The sequence below is a fragment of the Dermochelys coriacea genome, chromosome 1 (assembly GCF_009764565.3).
Source record: "Dermochelys coriacea isolate rDerCor1 chromosome 1, rDerCor1.pri.v4, whole genome shotgun sequence".
In the NCBI taxonomy this organism is placed as follows: domain Eukaryota; kingdom Metazoa; phylum Chordata; order Testudines; family Dermochelyidae; genus Dermochelys; species Dermochelys coriacea.
The window spans coordinates 6,679,345-6,695,492 of record NC_050068.2 but is presented as its reverse complement, the minus strand read 5'-3'; the positions used below and the strand labels follow the sequence as shown (position 1 = coordinate 6,695,492).

General features: G+C 58.4%; 1 protein-coding gene across 1 annotated transcript in view; it reads right to left on the bottom strand.

Annotated features, from left to right (window-relative positions):
- Positions 1-16,148, bottom strand: part of INPPL1 (inositol polyphosphate phosphatase like 1) — a 72,660-nt gene that overhangs the window by 23,479 nt on the left and 33,033 nt on the right. The window contains 10 exon segments of the mRNA XM_043503939.1: positions 1,030-1,154; positions 1,963-2,069; positions 2,480-2,630; positions 5,221-5,276; positions 5,279-5,315; positions 6,155-6,244; positions 7,292-7,382; positions 7,722-7,862; positions 9,140-9,239; positions 10,596-10,746. Of these exon segments, the coding sequence (XP_043359874.1) occupies positions 1,030-1,154; positions 1,963-2,069; positions 2,480-2,630; positions 5,221-5,276; positions 5,279-5,315; positions 6,155-6,244; positions 7,292-7,382; positions 7,722-7,862; positions 9,140-9,239; positions 10,596-10,746 (1,049 nt within the window).

The window sequence follows — 16,148 nt, the reverse complement described above, 5'->3', positions numbered from 1 at the left end:
GCAAGCTCACCACCTCAGCTGCTGATTCTGGGACTGTCCAGTGTCCTCCCCTGCTCTACGGAAGATGGGGTAAGCGGGGTGCAGGAGCAGGGCGGAGGGAGACACCCTGACATTAGCCCCTCTCTTCCCACCCACACAGCAAGCAGGAGGCTTGGGGAGCAGCTCCAAGGCAGAGGGCAGGAGCCGCACATGGCAGTGGGGGGAGGGACAGCTGAAATGCCGGCAATTGGTAGCCTGCTGGGTGGCTGCCAAACAGGGAACTTAGGGGAGCGGAGAGCTGATAAGGGGGGTGCCAGTCCACCCTGGTTCCAAGCCCCCACCAGCTCGCTCCACCGGGCTGCTCTTCCTGCAAGCGATGGACAGAGCAGGTGGCTGCCGAATCACCTTAGAAGGGAGCACTGCACAGCTTTAAATGAGCATATTCCCTAATTGATCAGCAACGTAACAACCTTAACCGGGTCGACTGTAAGCGAGGAGTTACGGTATTAATAATGACAGGTTTCAGAGTAGCAGCCGGGTTAGTCTGTATCCGCAAAAAGAACAGGAGGACTTGTGGCACTTTAAAGACCAACAAATGTATTTGAGCATAAGAGACTAATATGTTAATAATATGTTCACTTGCTGCAAGTTACTCAGCCACTCGATGGCACTGTGTATTGCATGGAGCTCCAGACAGGTGTGGGCCCTGGTGAACAAGGCAGACAAAAGTGGAATGCGAGGTGGGTGGAAGCCTGTTTGTTAGTGCTTGAAGCTGGGCAGCTGTTTTGTTTAAACAACTGCTTCCTATTTAAGACAGACTGTGATCCCTTATGTCCTGTCAGCAGGGGGCTGGAGGAGAGGTGGGTAGGGTTATTGTGGTCGGAGGTGGATCAGAGACTTCAAGGCACCCAGGTGGGAGGTGTTTAGTGGGACTGGATATGTCTGTGACCTGGGCCATGCTTCCTGGGCTAAGGGGACTCCCGCAGGCACTGTGTGCGTGCTGCCACATCACCCTTGCCATGTTCCTATTCCGTTCCCGAAAAGCCCTGCCCCAGGTGCCCCCGTGGCACTGCCCATGTTCCATGTGCCAATGAAGACGAGATCATGTCAGGCTCATCCTGCTTGGAATGTTTGTTTTTCATCAGCTGCAGCAGCTGGCAGAACGCCTCCCGCTTCTGGAGGAAAGGCAGGCAAAGGAGACAGGTTAGGCAGCAGGAGGAGATGGGCCGTGGACAGGAGACCCAGGTACAATCCCTGGTCCTGGCCACCCACTCGAGCAAGGGCTCGGACAGGTAAGGACTATACAATAGTTCCCCCACCACTGAAATGCAGCCACCTCTGGGGTGGAACATGGTTGCTGTTTAATGGGGCACAGCAACACTATGCAGCTGTTTAGGACAGGAAGCGAAAAATTCCATAACCAGTTATAGGGGGGAATCTGGTGCCAGGGCATGATTAACAGTCATGTGTGGTTGTGGCCTTGGTTTTAAAGGCAGCAGCTCCGTACCCCTATTCACTTGCTGGGCCTCTGTTCAGTCCACAGTGAATTAAGCTGGGTCCATTACTTCTCCTGCATCATCACTAGAAGTTAAGATTTTCTAGGAAATCATGCCCTGGAAGACACCCATGCAACCCCTTTTAATCATGCCCCCAGTGACCCTCGGGGTGGCCAGGCCCCTGGGATCTCTACAATTGACATTCTGCAAACAGCCTTGTCGATGATGCATGAGGAAGAGAAGCCCCATCCCCCTCCCAGCGCCGGGCTAGCTTTGCAGGAATGAAGACGTCCGGTTGTCACTGCAGTCAGCTGTCCTGAGAAGATCTCCTAAGACAGGACTTTGTTTTTTTTTTAAATGTCGTTTCTTTCTGGAATGGAACCGCGCTCGAATGCTTTAATTTAGCCACATTGCCTTCCATCCTGCGGCCTCAGAGCTGCGTGGGCAGGACCACACCAGACACAGTAATAATAGACCCATGACTCACCCTGGCACTGACGAAGACAAAATCTTTCCGTTGAGTTTTATCCTTCTCCTTCTCGAAGACGATCCCCAGCTTATTCTGCACCCGCTGGGACTTGATCAGCTGTCGGACTGGAGAGTGGCATGGAAAATCAGAGCAGACATGACCCGCCAGCCCCGTTCCTCTCCCACCACCCCAGGAGAAACCCCGAGCTCTGCAGAGGCAGTAGGAGAGGGAAGACCCCAAGGTCCGACTACGGGAATCCCAAGGCTGTAGGGATGGGCGTGGTGTGATTGGCACACGTGGCATCATGCAACGAGGCATCACAGGTGAGCAATCAATTCCTGAGTGACGCAGTTTTGGGGCCAGAGCTAATCATTTCAGATCTCCGCATGCTACAGGGCAGCCCCAGCACACTGAACACCCCACAGAAACAATGGGGCGTGGGGTAACAGCAGCGCCAGGAGGGCTGCAGCTGGTCCCTGAGTGCACGGGGAATATGGGCCGGACGCAGCATGCAGCGGGGCCTCTTGGCTCTTACTCTTATCATGGGTGAACGTGTTCCAGTCCTCCTGGGAGTCCTTCTGCTTCTTGAGCACCACTAGCTTCCCGCCCTCCACGTCCACGCTCAGCGTGAACTTCTGCGACTTCCCGATCTTGGTGAGGTCCCCCAAGGTGACGTCCAGCTTCACCTGGGGCAGAGAGACAGCCGCACATGGATGGGACGCTTGGCACTGCTCGGGCCAGCCCTAATACCACTGAGGTCAATGGAGCTAAGCCCGGGAGGAATTTGGCCTCGTGACTAGTCTTCTACCTGGTATCCTTGGCAAGAGAGACTGCCCGAGATGACTGGTGGGGAGCCATGCTGGGGAGAAGCAGCTCCAGGGTTTGCCACTTTCTAACTCCCCCGCCATGTGTATATCCAGCAGCTCCCAGCTCTCCTAAGCACAAAACTCCGCCCATTTGAAGGGCAGCAGCTTCTGGATGGTGTAAGGGGGTGTCCGTACCCTGCACGGGGCCTGGAGGGGTTACAGGTCAAAACGCGTTCTGGCTGGTGGAGCGGGTTAAAGGGAGCTCAGAAGCCCAGGAGTGTGGGGGGGCGCAAAGGCGAACCAGCTGTAGGGAAGACAAGGCCTTCTCCTGGAAGTCAGATGAAAGGTGGAGCCTCAGACAGGACCCCAGCACTGGCCAGGTCCCCAGAGAGTGCCTTCCGCAGCCCCCTTCGAGAGCCGACAGCCCTGAGGCGCTCTGCCCATTCTGAACTCTGCTAGCTTCCTGACTTTTGGGACCACAGGGCCATGCCCCACACTGAAGGAGAGGAGACGTAGGAAGCAGCCCAGGGTGGGACATGAGGAACCTCTACCTGGAGTATTCCACCGGGGTTGCTCCCCAAGAGGGCCCTAGGCCAGGACCTTGTGGAGCGGGAGGGCCCAGGTCCCCCTTCCCTACCCAATGGAGGGCAAGGCCCCAATGCTGACCAAGACTGTGATGCCTCCATCTTAGGGATAGGAGCCAGACATCTCTACCCCCTTGCCTGGGAGGCGCAAGATAGGAAACCGGGTGCACTGACCACTAGGCTCCCTGGTGCCTCTTCCGCAGCTGGAGTTCAGCTCAGAGACTCATATGGCAAAGACTGGCCAACCCTCAGTTCCAGTCACCGAGGGCTTTGTCAGGACTGGGCCAGTACAATTTGAAACATCTCAACCAATGGGTGTTGACTAATAGACGCTGGCTAGTACCTATACCTATCAGATTAATAATATGTATTATCTACACCATATATATATGTTAGAATGCAGTACGTACAAATACTATGGCAATTACATAGTCTGAATTGGCCTATGAGTTGTACACAACCCTATTCACTTATGCTAAATATCCCATAAGCCCTTGCAGTCACTGAAGTTCATTTTGGCTTGAGAAAGTAGGAAAGCTGTCAGGCTCAGGACACAAGAGGATTTTACCATCGCACCCGCTAGGGAGTTATTCTCCCAGGCCTGCACTGGAATATCCCGAAGGAAGAGGACAAGATCTGGGGTTGTTCTCCCCTAGTACAGACCTCGGAGGTGCCTTCATGCCCCTTGGCACCTGGGATGCAGGTGTGCAGTACAAAGAGGTAAGGGATGCACACCAAGGTCCCAAAAACCAAGGCAGAAAGCCCAGTGGTTTCGAATGACGGACCTGGTAGTTTTTCCTTGTAAATGGGAAGAGTACAAAGAGAGGCTTTAGGGGGGTGACTTTGGGAGCTCACCTCCTGCGTGTGGTGAATGTGAGACGGGGGTCGTACAGAACCTTTTCCCGGCACTATGTTATTCTGGAGTCAGAGCAATAAACCTGACTGACGTTGGTTATTTGGTATCCTGAGTATATTTTGTAACGAACCCAAGTGGGGTCTAGCAGCTGACTACACGATTTATCACCATTTTCCTTGGTCGAACAGCTGCTTGGTTTGCTCCTCAGCCCTACGGACCAGGAGGCGCTCCGTAAACATGTCGTTCCTGATCATCCAGGAGCCGGCATGTGCTTCGGAGCGACTCTGGAAAAGACACCGGCTCTGCTTTGCTTCTCGAGGGCCAGAGGCCAGGGCTCTGCATCTGAACCCCTTTGGCTAGTCGTGGGGAGAGGGAGTGCTCAGACTGAAACCCCCAGATGCAAATCCACCCCGTGGCTTTCTTTCTGGGTTGGGAGAGGAGGAGTGTCTGGTTTAGACACCGTCAAAACCCTTCTTATGAGATTTTGGTGCTATCAAAGTTGAACCCAAACCCTGGCTCAGATTCCTGCACAACAATCCCAAACCCGGCCCTGATTCACCTCAGAACAATCCCAACCCTTGGCTCTGGTTCACCCTCAAATAATCCCAACCCAGCCCTGATTCCCCACAAAAACTCCCAAACCTTAGGTCCAATTCCCCTTAAAATAATGCCAAAACCTGGCTCCAATTCCCCATGGACTAATCCCAGACCTCGGCTCAGATTCCCCCTGAAGTAATCGCAAACCTGGCCCTGATTCACCTCAGAATCCAAACCTTGGCCCCAATTCGCCCCCGAACCCTGCCTCCATTTCACAGCAGACCCTGAACGCCAGACCTTAGCCGTGATCCCTCTGAGAAACCCAGCCCCCAGCTGTAATTTGGCCGGGAGCCCTCGGCTAACCCTAACCCCACGCTCTCTTCAGCCTGTCTCGGGGGCAAAGTGGCACCTGCCGAGTGCTGTTCCACGGCTGGGGTGTGGGAGCTTCAGCAGCCCAGGCCACGGGGTGGGGGCCACGGGGTGAAGGCTTTACCTCGAACGCTTGCACGGGGATGCTCTTGGCTTTGCGGGAGGGCAGGGCAGGGCAGACTGTGCCGTGGAGCTCATGTCCTGGAGAGCTTTCAGAGCCTGGCGGGGAGAGAGAATCATCACGGCCTGGTCACACGCGGCACCTGCCGGGTCCCCCGCTCCCCTCAAAGCCTGGGGGGGGCTTAGGCCTGGGCAGGGTCTCCCGGCGTTAGCCCGCCCTTCCCCAACCTGAGCTGACTCCTCATCTGTCTCCAGGACGCGCCGTGAGCTGCAGCTGGTTCCCACTGAGTTCAGCGGCTCCCCTGTGCCCCCCCATCACTGTGACGGGAGGAAAACATGTGGGAGGTGGGAGATCGGCAGCCACACCCACCCAAGGGGCCCAGCTCAGCCCTGGTGCGAGCCAGGGCTGGGCCCAGGCCAAGCATTTGACGAGCAGGTGGAGACCCTGCTGCCATGCAAAAGCTGGCTGGCTCTGGTGGGGGCTGCGAATCACTACAATGGCTGGGAGGGCCCGGGCAGGACTGAGAAGGTGGGGGTCAGACCCATGGCGCCATCAGTCCCCCAGGAAGTCGATGGAAGAGGCAGGTGCTCCGCACAGATGACAGGCAGCTGTGGAGGTAGATGGCTATGTGACTTGCCCATGGCCCCTGAGGGAATCAGTGTCAGAGCCAAGAGCCGGCTCCAAGAGCCCATTGGTCCCAGCGCTGTCCAGCTGCACGGCTCCGTCCCTCGCCTCCACAGCTGAATCCAGCAGCAGCAGGACGCAGCTAAGCTCAGCCTGGGAGAAGCACCGGGTAGGGTGACACCGCCACGCATCCACAGAGCCCAGGCCCACCCCACTGTGCCGATACAGACCCATGCGGACCGCACAGGTTTGCGTCCCCAGCCCCATTCTGACACAGGCTGCAGGTGTCCGGGGACCGGGCCAGTTCATTCACCTTCTTCTCAATGCTGGACAGGAAGTCCTTCAGGACAGACAACTTCAGCACCAAGCTCTCTAGCTCCTGCTCTCCTGTCTGGCTGGCGGTCTGCAGCCGCAAAAGGGATCAAAACAGAAAATACTCAGATGGCACAGCAGCCTCGCGGCCCCAACGAGGCACACCGTGCGCAGCGGGAGTGTGGAATCGGGGGTGCGTAGGCCAGCGGGGCTTCCCCGTCCCCACAAAGAGGGCTCGGTTTGTTCTCCCAATTTAATGCCGCTGCATCCCCTTTCATGTGAATGGGTCCCAAATGGAGGATCAGGGTCTGGGTCCCCTTTTTGGAGAGGGGAAAACTGAGGCACAGAGCCTCAAGCCACGTCGCTGATCAGCAGCAGAGCAAGGACAGAACTCAGGTGCCCAGACCCCCAGCCCAGCTCCCTTCCCTCAGGCTCTGGGAGCTGACTTGTTTGGGGCATCTTGGCTCATCGGGAGGCTAGTGGGGAACAGGAAGCCTCAGAGCGAGCTGGTGCCAGCCAGACTGGCAGCAAAGGGGCAAGACGTTCTGGGTTGTCCACCCACACTGATGGTCCCCAGGGACACATGCAGCGTCTTCCGAGCCAGGTCCTTCCCGGGGGCAGGTCTCCAGCTGCCAGAACAGAGCATGCTGGGAGGAGATGGTCAAGCCCGGCCAATGTATCCAGGACTACAGGGCACCCTCCTGCAGGGGACGCCAGGTTGCCAGTCCCCGATCTGGTATCGTAAGGGGCGAAGGGTAATTGAGTCTAGACCTAAAGTGTGGGGGATGATGGGTGGGCTGTGCCCCCCACCCCCAGGCCACACCAGAGAGGGGACACCAACTCCCGCTACAGCAGCTGCTCTGATGGCCACACGGTGGCACCCCACAGCCCCGCCCCACCCAGCTCAGCCTGCTATCACGTGCGGGTCCCCAGCTCATGTGTCATCTCAGCTGCTACGGGGGAGAAAGACACCCAGCCTGGGTCACGTCCAGCCTGCAGATCCGGGGGGGGTGGGCCTCACCTGGCCGGTCCCCCACAGCAAGGCCCAAGGGAGGCAGCAGGCGTTGAGAAGACACAGGGCAGCCATAAGGCTGGGGGAGGGATCCTATGTCCCATTACTCCCCACTCCCGACCTTACCTGCTGGAGGATCCGGGAGACCACGGGCGAACTCTGCTGGTCGAACACCTTGGAGAGGATCTCCAGCCCGGACAGGACCTTGTCCACCTCGCTGAAAGGCAGAGGTGTAGACAGACGTCAGCCAGCCAGCCCCGGGGCAGGGAACTTCTCTGGTGCCCCTGCCCCAGCCTGTGGGCAGAGCTGGCTGGGCAGAGCCAGCCGCACCAGGGGCCGGTGCAGGTTTTACAGGGGGCTGTCCCATGCTATCCAGGGCCCCGCAGATCCATGGGGCCAACCCCTGTTAGGCAGTGAGATACCCATAGCGCCCTGCATGCCTCTTAGTGGTAGCTCCCACCCACAGCACGCCGTGGCAGAGACAGCCCTGTAGAGGTGGGGATCAGCAGCTAAGATGCAGCCTGAGCCACCGGGGGGCTCCAGGCTAGGCTCTTACCTGTGTAGCCTTTTGCAGGAGGTGACCAGGGTCTTGTTGAGATGGGGCAGGCTGCTGGCCCCAGCTTTGACAGCCTCCAGGTCCAGGGTGTAGCTGCCTTTCAGGTACTCATGGGAGACCGTGCTGAGGCCGTTGGTGGCACTGCAGGGGGTGCACAAAGGTTAGCAAACGGGGGCCGAGCACCAGACACGCCCGCTGCATCCCAGGCTGAGCAAATGTCCGCAGGAGGGCACAGTGGGAGGGCTGAGTTCTGGTGACAGCAGGTCCCGGGAGAGAGCACTTCCATGGGACCCCCCAGTCTGCAGGGGAGCATCACTCCAGAGGTGGGGGCGCCCAGGAGAGAGTGGGAATGGATAGGGGGCAAAGGCGCCCGGGTGTGATTGAGGGTGATCGTGCACATGTGAGCCCAAGTGTGCAAAGGTGTATGTGCATTAGCAAGTGTGTGCGCGGGGGAAAAGACAGCCCAAGCGTGTGAGTGCAGCAATGCAGGAGTGGGTGTGCAAAGGGGAGAGGCAGTGGGGTGTATCTAGGGAGCATCAGAGGGGACAGATTCTTACCGTTCCAGCCTGCTCCACCCGGAACCACCTCCCCAGCCAGGGGGCTGGACTAGCCCAACTGTCCGAGAGCCCCCCCAGGAAACCCAGCCTGGCTCAGGACATAGAGTATCAGGGTTGGAAGGGACTTCAGGAGGTCATCTAGTCCAACCCCCTGCTCAAAGCAGGACCAATCCCCAACTAAATCATCCCAGCCAGGGTTTTGTCAGGCCTGACCTTAAAAACGTCTAAGGAAGGAGATTCCACCATCTCCATAGGTAACGCATTTCAGTGCTTCACCGCCCTCCTAGTGAAAAAGCTTTTCCTAATATCCAACCTAATCCCCCCCCACTGCAACTTGAGACCATTACTCCTCGTTCTGTCATATGCTACCACTGAGAACAGTCTAGATCCATCCTCTTTGGAACCCCCTTTCAGGTAGTTGAAAGCAGCTATCAAATCCCCCCTCATTCTTCTCTTCCACAGACTAAACAATCCCAGTTCCCTCAGCCTCTCCTCATAAGTCATGTGTCCAGTCCCCTAATAATTTTTGTTGCCCTCCGCTGGTCACTTTCCAATTTTTCCACATCCTTCTTGTAGTGTGGGGTCCAAAACTGGACACATTACTCCATGACTCAAGGAGTGGGCCAGATGGGTCTCAGGCTAGCTGGTGGAGGACAAGATCACCAAATCATTGCTCTCACGGGCTCCCTGCTCTGGGGAAATCAAGGAACAGAGCAGGGGGAAGGGGGTTTGTGGATCAGGAGTGAGGAGCATGGGCAGAGATGGGGGGCTGCAGGTCAGGAGTGAGGGGCACCAGCAGCCCCCCCCTGTGGCGGGATCTCTGGGCCCCGCCTGATGGTTCTGTAGACTGAGGCTCTTTACCTCTCGATGGCCCCATCCTGCGTGGCTGGTCCGAAGCTCGCGGGGGAGAAGCTGGTGGAGCCGGAGCGCGGTGGCAATGGGGGCTTTTCGTCCTCCCCATCTGGAAGGGAGGAGCAGAGCCAGGTCACAGGCGGAGCCGGGTTTGGGGCCTCATATGTCACCTGCAATACTGGGATCTCCAGCTCACCCCGCCCTGGAGGGCCTGGGAGCCCGATCACCTTCCTGGGGGGGTCTTGATTTGATACCCACGGTGACCCTGGCAACCAGGGGCTAGCTCTTGCCAAGGCTTTGGGCCTCCGCTGAGCACAGACACATTCATTGATTGGCACCCGTCTGTTTCCCTGGCATGTGAGTACGGGTCAGAGGGGTATTGACCCTGGAACGACGTGTCAAGGGTTCAGGAAATGCTTGTGAGTTGCTGCCGGCATGAATCTCCCTGATCATTTCTGTATCCCCTGCTGCAAGGGAATAGCTAAAGGTTTGCTTTATCCACGTTTGCTCTGGAACTAGCCAGTCAGGTGGGATCGTCTCTTGCCCACGGAGAAGGGCCATAGGACTGGCCAGCAGCGTTGTGTTTGGTGTGAGATCGGAGGGACCAACTGCCTTGGGGGAAGCAACTTGTCTCTTGGGATGGGAGCTACCTAAATATTTTTTCATTGTTGGCGTACGGGAACCAGCTCTCCCTGAGGCCAGTGTGCCTGGGGGTCAGACAGCCGGGAGCGTTCCAGGGCTCTGGCTGTGACCGCAATCCAGAAATTCACATTTCATGCTGGCTCGGCAAAATTGAATTACAGACCACACGGCCGGTTGGGGGGCTCTGCCCTGCGGTCGGCACTCACAGCCGTGAGCCGCTCCAGATGGCGCAACAACCACGTCCCAAGCTGTTCAACTGCTGGGGTCCAGACCCACTGGGAGCCCAGAGCCACAGGCCCTACGTGGTGTGGCTGGAGGTGGCAGCAGGCAGCTCTGGCTCTAATCTCTGCATGGTGTGAAGGGGAAGGGGAGGAGGAGTGAGATGGGCTGTGAGTGTGAGAGAAGCAGCAGGACCACCCAATATCACCCTGCCCCAGCCCCCTGTATTGGACCAACAGGCCCATCTACCCTGGTATCCCGCCTCCTGAGACCCGGCTCACAGCAATGGCCCATCTACCCTGATATCCCGCCTCCTGAGTCCCTGGATCACATCAGTGGGCCCATCTAGCCTGGTATCCCCCTCCCGAGATCCTGGATCACAGCAATGGGCCCATCTACCCTGGTATCCTGCCTCCCGAGACCCTGGATCAGAGCAATGAGCCCATCTATCCTGGTATCCTGCCTCCCGAGTCCCTGGATCACATCAATGGGCCCATCTTCCCTAGTATCCCGCCTCTTACCACTCTAGATCACCTCCTGAGCCTGGCTTCCGGGGCAGGCCAGCCCAGCTGGTGAGGCCGGGGGCCGAGCTCCCAGGACATACCTGAATAGTCCCTGTCCTCGGCATTCTCCTTCTCCTTCTCCCGCTCGACGGCGAAGAGCAGGGTGCAGACCAGGCCCTGGTTGGGTTGCAGGTAGAGAGCGATCAGCTCGTTCAGGGTCTTGAAGCGTCTCACCTGGACTCCTTGAGACGTCTGGGGGCACAAGGGGGCAGGAGAGAAGCCATCAGCGTGAGCCCGGCTCCAAGGGCCCTAGTACAACTTGCCCAGGTCCGGTGAGCACCAGCCCCCGGGGGCATCAGCCTGACCCAGGCCTGGCACCCCGTGCCCAGCTAAGGTCGCAGCAGCGAGAGCCCGTGCAAGGCACTGTGCCAGTGGCCAGCGGTTTGTCCTGGCCCCAGGGCTTCCAGTGCAAGGGAACAAGCTCGACCCACCCATGCAAGGGCTGGACTGTCGGCAGCGCGTCCACACACACAGACCCGCTGGATTAACATCACTCCCCTCGTTACACTAGCGCAACCGCTTGGGGCAGCCGACGTGCATCTTCATTTCAACCCAGAGATCCTAGCAGCAGCCTCTGACTCCCATCCTCTCTTCGGCCCTCCTTCTCCTGGCCCGAACCCCAGTCAGGGCTTTTCATCCTTCCCCATGCTCACTCCCTGAAGCCCTTCTTTTTCTTCAATTACGGCAGCACCTAGAAACCTGGACTAAGAGCAGGGCCCTGTCATGCCAGGTGCTGCCCAGATCCCTCCTGAGATCAGGGCCCCGTAGTGCCAAGCACTGCCCAAACCCCACCCGAGATCAGGGTCCCATCATGCTGGGCGTTGCCCAGAGCCCGACTGAGATCAGGGCCCCGTGGTGCCAGGTGCTGCACAGATCCCTCCTGAGATCAGGACCCCGTGGTGCCAGGTGCTGCCCAGACCCCACCTTAGATCAGGGTCCCGTCATGCCGGGCGCTGCCCAGACCCCGACCGAGATTAGGGCCCTGTCATGCCGGGCGCTGCCCAGACCCCACCCGAGATCAGGGCCTCGTGGTGCCTGGTGCTGCCCAGACCCCATCCGAGATCAGGGCCCTGTGGTGCCTGGTGCCACCCAGACTCCACTTGAAACCAGGTGCCGCCCAGATAGACTGAAACTGTCTCTAGAAACTGGGCACACCTGCCCCCATGAGGAGGGCGAAGGGGCAGAGTTCAGGGGGGCCTGGCCATGCCTAGGAGGAGACGAGGTGGCAGGCATGGGGGAAGCATGCGGGGCAGGGCGGTTTTCTCTCTTCCCATGCTGGAGACAAGAGGCTGGGCTAGCTGGAGCAAGCATCAGCCCCACCCAGGCAAGATCCGTGCAAGGTAACGGGGGTTCCCCCCCGGGCTATCTGGGGAGGTATCCAGCAGCGCTGGGGGCGAGGCAGCAACACTGGCCCTGCTGTACACATGGCCGGTGGGCAGCACCCATCTCCCGAGTGCCAGCGCCTCTGTCCCCAGCCCAGCCTCTGCGTCCCGGGGCCCTGCTGTATGCAATGCAAACTTGGTGTGAGCCGCTGAGCAGATCTCCAGGGGGAGGGGACCTGGGGATATGAGGAGGGACTCTCTGGGGAGAAGGGACCAGGTGGGGGCAGGGAGAGTTGTCTTGTGCGAGGGGTTTGTGCTTTCTCCTGTCCCCTTTCCATTCAGATCCCTCCCCTCTGCCAAGCAGCCTGTCAGCACTAATGCCCCACAGCGATTAATGCCGTACACAGAGCAGGGATTGAACCAGGGACCTTCAGCACCCCGGGCGCAGACTTCTGCCTCTTGAGCTAAAGCCAGAGCTCCTCCAGCAACAGGCTGCAGTCATTTCAGGAGCGGGCTGCTAGAGGACGACCTGCTCTATGGCTTCATTCAGCCACCCCATGGCTTTTGACGCCTGCCCGATGTTGTCCGGCCGACCCTGGCAGCACAGTGCGCTGGCTGGTGCTGGTTTGTCTGGCTAGCGTTCATGGCTAGCGGCTGGCCTTCGGGGCCGGGGACATGACAGCATTAACCCTGCTGCCCGTCCTTTCCCCCACACTAGTGCTCACCCTAGCTGATTAGCCTGTGCCCAGCTGGGAGGTATTTTAACAGGAGCTTCTCCAATATTCCCACGTCCCGGCCAGGGGCCGAGGGCAGGTCTTGGTGCCGTCCTGCCCAGTGCATCTGTTCCTCCAGCTGTCCCGTGCAGGCTGGGCTAAGCCTTCTCCCAGCCAGAAATCCCATCTCAGGAGCAGCTGGAGAAAGCCCTGAGCCCCTGCACCTGGAGAGGACAGTGGGGCTGGGCCCCTGAGAACACTGAGCCCACAGGACAGACCATCATGATCAAACGTGGCTGCGTCCGAGTGCCTTCCGCGCCGGGCCCTCAAAGCGCTTTGCTACTAGCAAACGGGTCCCGGCTTTGGCTTGCCAATCTCACTGCAAATCCGGGGCCTGGGCACCCCGTGCTCTAACCACTTGACTACAATCCCTTTTAGCTGCCCCAGAACGGCCTTCATGCATCTTGCAGGGCTGTTTGCAAGATGAGGGCTAGCCACAGGAACCAGCGACCCTGGAGCTGCAGGCGGCCACAAAAGCCACTTTTGGTGCTGTGACTATGTCCCAGGGCCCGTCTTCCCCACCCCAGGGGCAGGGCTGGGCTGACTCCCGCCGAAGGAGACGGCTTGCAGCCAGTGAACGGTGTACAGCTGAGACGGGGGAGTTCAACGGGATTCAGAGGCAGCACTGGGAGCCAAGAACTCCTGGAGCGTAACCCCGGCTCTGACACTGCTCCCCGCGGCACCCCGACCAAGTCACTCTGCTGTGCCGTGCCTCAGTTTCCCCAGAGCTAATAGTCCTGAGCACCTTGTGAGGATTCCCTAGTTAAAGGCTGAGCTACACCATGGGGTCTTGGGAAGGCAGGAGACGACACCACCGCAGGACCTCGTTAATGCCTGTCGGGCTTTCATCCGCTGAGGAAGGGCATGCAGCAGGCAAACACAGCCAGCCCGCCCTGCGGGGAGCGGTGTCATTGCTCCAGCCACATCACCAACAGCTGGGTCACAGCGGTGGCAAAGTTTGAAAAATTGAAAAACAAAGTTAGTTTCGGGTCTGAACAAACTGAACGTTTTGGTGACGTGAAAGGCGGAACAAAGGCCGGTTTCTCGGCAACAGAAACGGCCCGGGCCAACCAAAGCCAGCCGCTTCCCTTTGACTGCGACCCTTCTGGAACGTCGGCGACGTTCGAAATAATGACCTCCTCGGAGATTGGAAAGGAAAAGTTGTTCCAAACCAAAATAGCAACCCGTTTAGAGTGGGGGTTGGAAGGACGGGGGTGGGGTGGGGTGGGGGGCATCTCCCACATGAAGATTTCTGCAAAACCGGCCTGAATTCGTGCCGCGTCCTGCTGTAAGCACAGCGGGCCGAGACCAGGTGTCCCTGCTCCACATGACGAGCATTCCTCTCCCGTACCCGCATGGTAGCCCATGCGAAGGTGAATCGGTGCCATCGTGCAGGCGGCACCAATTGGCCCTTGGCTGGCAAGTTCCCATCCTCCGTTAGAGATCTGCCCCGCTGAGCCAGGGTAGCAGAGCATGCTGGGGGAAGCGTGTCCGGTGCTCCTATCCGGTACCTGCTCTGAGGCCCTGCCAGGTACCCAGGAGCGGCGCTGGCCCAATGCCCCAGGGTGCCGCCTGATCTCAGCCCAGCCCCACGCCCGGCAGCTGAGGCTGGGGCTGTCACTCTGGGGCAGGCGGACAGGGGAGGGGAGAAGGCGGGTGTGCTGACTCAGCAATGCGGCGGACAAGGCTGGCATGGGAGCTGGAGCACACAACACCCTCCTTTCTGTGGCCGTCCCTCCCCGGGGGCTGCGTTTTCCTGTCTGCCGGACAGCACAAAGGGGTTACTGTCGGGCTATAAATACATCGGCGCATGGACCAGCCTGACTTCCTGCCAAGATCAGCATCGTCTGCACCGGCCGGCCCCGCTGCACAGCCCTGGAAAGCCCAGGCTACGCGGCCTGCATTTCCACTGCCCCCGGACAGAGCCTGGGGAGACAGGCGCCCTGACACGGAAACCCCCATACTGCCGGGGTCCCCCCCCACAAAGGCAAGGGCCCTCTGGTGCTGAGCTCCAGCCGTGTTGGAGGGGGAACCCCAGAGCAGACAGAGCCCCTGAGTCTATCAAAGCAGAAGAAAGGGGGAGCAGTACAGAGAGCTACACGTGCTGAGAAAAGGGAGAAGAAACGGAGACAAAGAGGACCTAAGAGCCCCGGTGGCCATGAACCCGACGCTCCAGCTAGCTCTGCAGCCCAGCTGTGCATATCTGGAGAGGGTCCCATGGGCTGGGCTCTTTCACCAAGGTAGGGAGCTGGTCCAAGGGCGTGCCAGGCACACCGTGGGCGGCGTCTCTCCATTCTCCCCTTCCCACGCCGCTTGGGCTCAGTTGCACCCCTGTGCCCTGCGAGCCCCCTTGTAGGCCGCTCCTGCACTGCCCCGAGCTGTGCCTCAGTTTCCCCAGCAGCCTGCCTAGGGCTCATCCACCCAGGGAATTTCACCAGCATCGTTATACAGCTGTAAGCCCCCGTGTAGATAGTCCTACTGCCGGGCTAACAGAGTCTTCTCCGCAGGTCAGCTTCTGTCACATTGAAAGCCAGAACAAGGCCCTGTAACTCTAGGACATGTGTCCCCGAGGCAGAACCTGAGCAGTGTAACTTCGCTGGTAAAATTCTCCCTGGAGACCAGCCCTTAGACGGTGAGCTCTGGGGGGGCAGGGACTGTCTCCCACTATGTGTGGGCAGTGCCTGGCAGGATGGGGCCTGAGCTCAGCCGGGGGCTTCCAGGCCCTCTCTCGTATACATCTCGGTTTTCACCCGGGCTTCCCAGTCACCCTCTCCCCTGGCTGCGACTGGATTTTCCACACCATCTTCTCTGCCCGGGGTAAGTGTCTTGGGAAGATGCTACACAAAGCAAACTTGTATTATGGGTGCAGGGGGGGCTGTCCTGGTGTGTACCGTGTGATGTGTATGGATGTGCCCTGCTGTGTACTGTGTCTACTCTGTCTGTGTAACGTGTAGCGTACTGCGTGCGGGGCTGTCCTGCTGTGTATATAAAAACGGCCAGATGGGATCAGACTAGTGCATCTAGCTCAGGATCCTGTTTTCCAACAGCGCCGGAGCTACAAAGGGAATGAAGAGAACAGGGCAATTATCGAGTGATTCCCTGATGTCTGGTCCCAGCTTCTGGCAGTTGGTGATTTAAGGACACCCAGGGCATAGGGCTGCGTCCCTGCCCATATTGGCTAATAGCCATTGATGGATCTATCCTCCAGGAACTGATCTAGTTCTTTTTTGAACATAGTTGTACATTTGACTTCAGGACATCCCCTAGCAATGAGTTCCACAGGTTGACTGTGAGCTGTGTGAAGAAATACTTCCTTTTCTTTGTTTTAAACCTGCTGCCTCTTAATTTCACTGAGTGACCTCTGGGTTCTTGTGTTAGGAGTAGGAGTAAATAACACTTCCTGATTCACTGTCTCCACACCAGTCATGATTTTATAGACCTCGATCATATGCCCCCTTAGTCGTCTCTTTTCCCAGCTGAAAAGTCCCACTCTTATTAA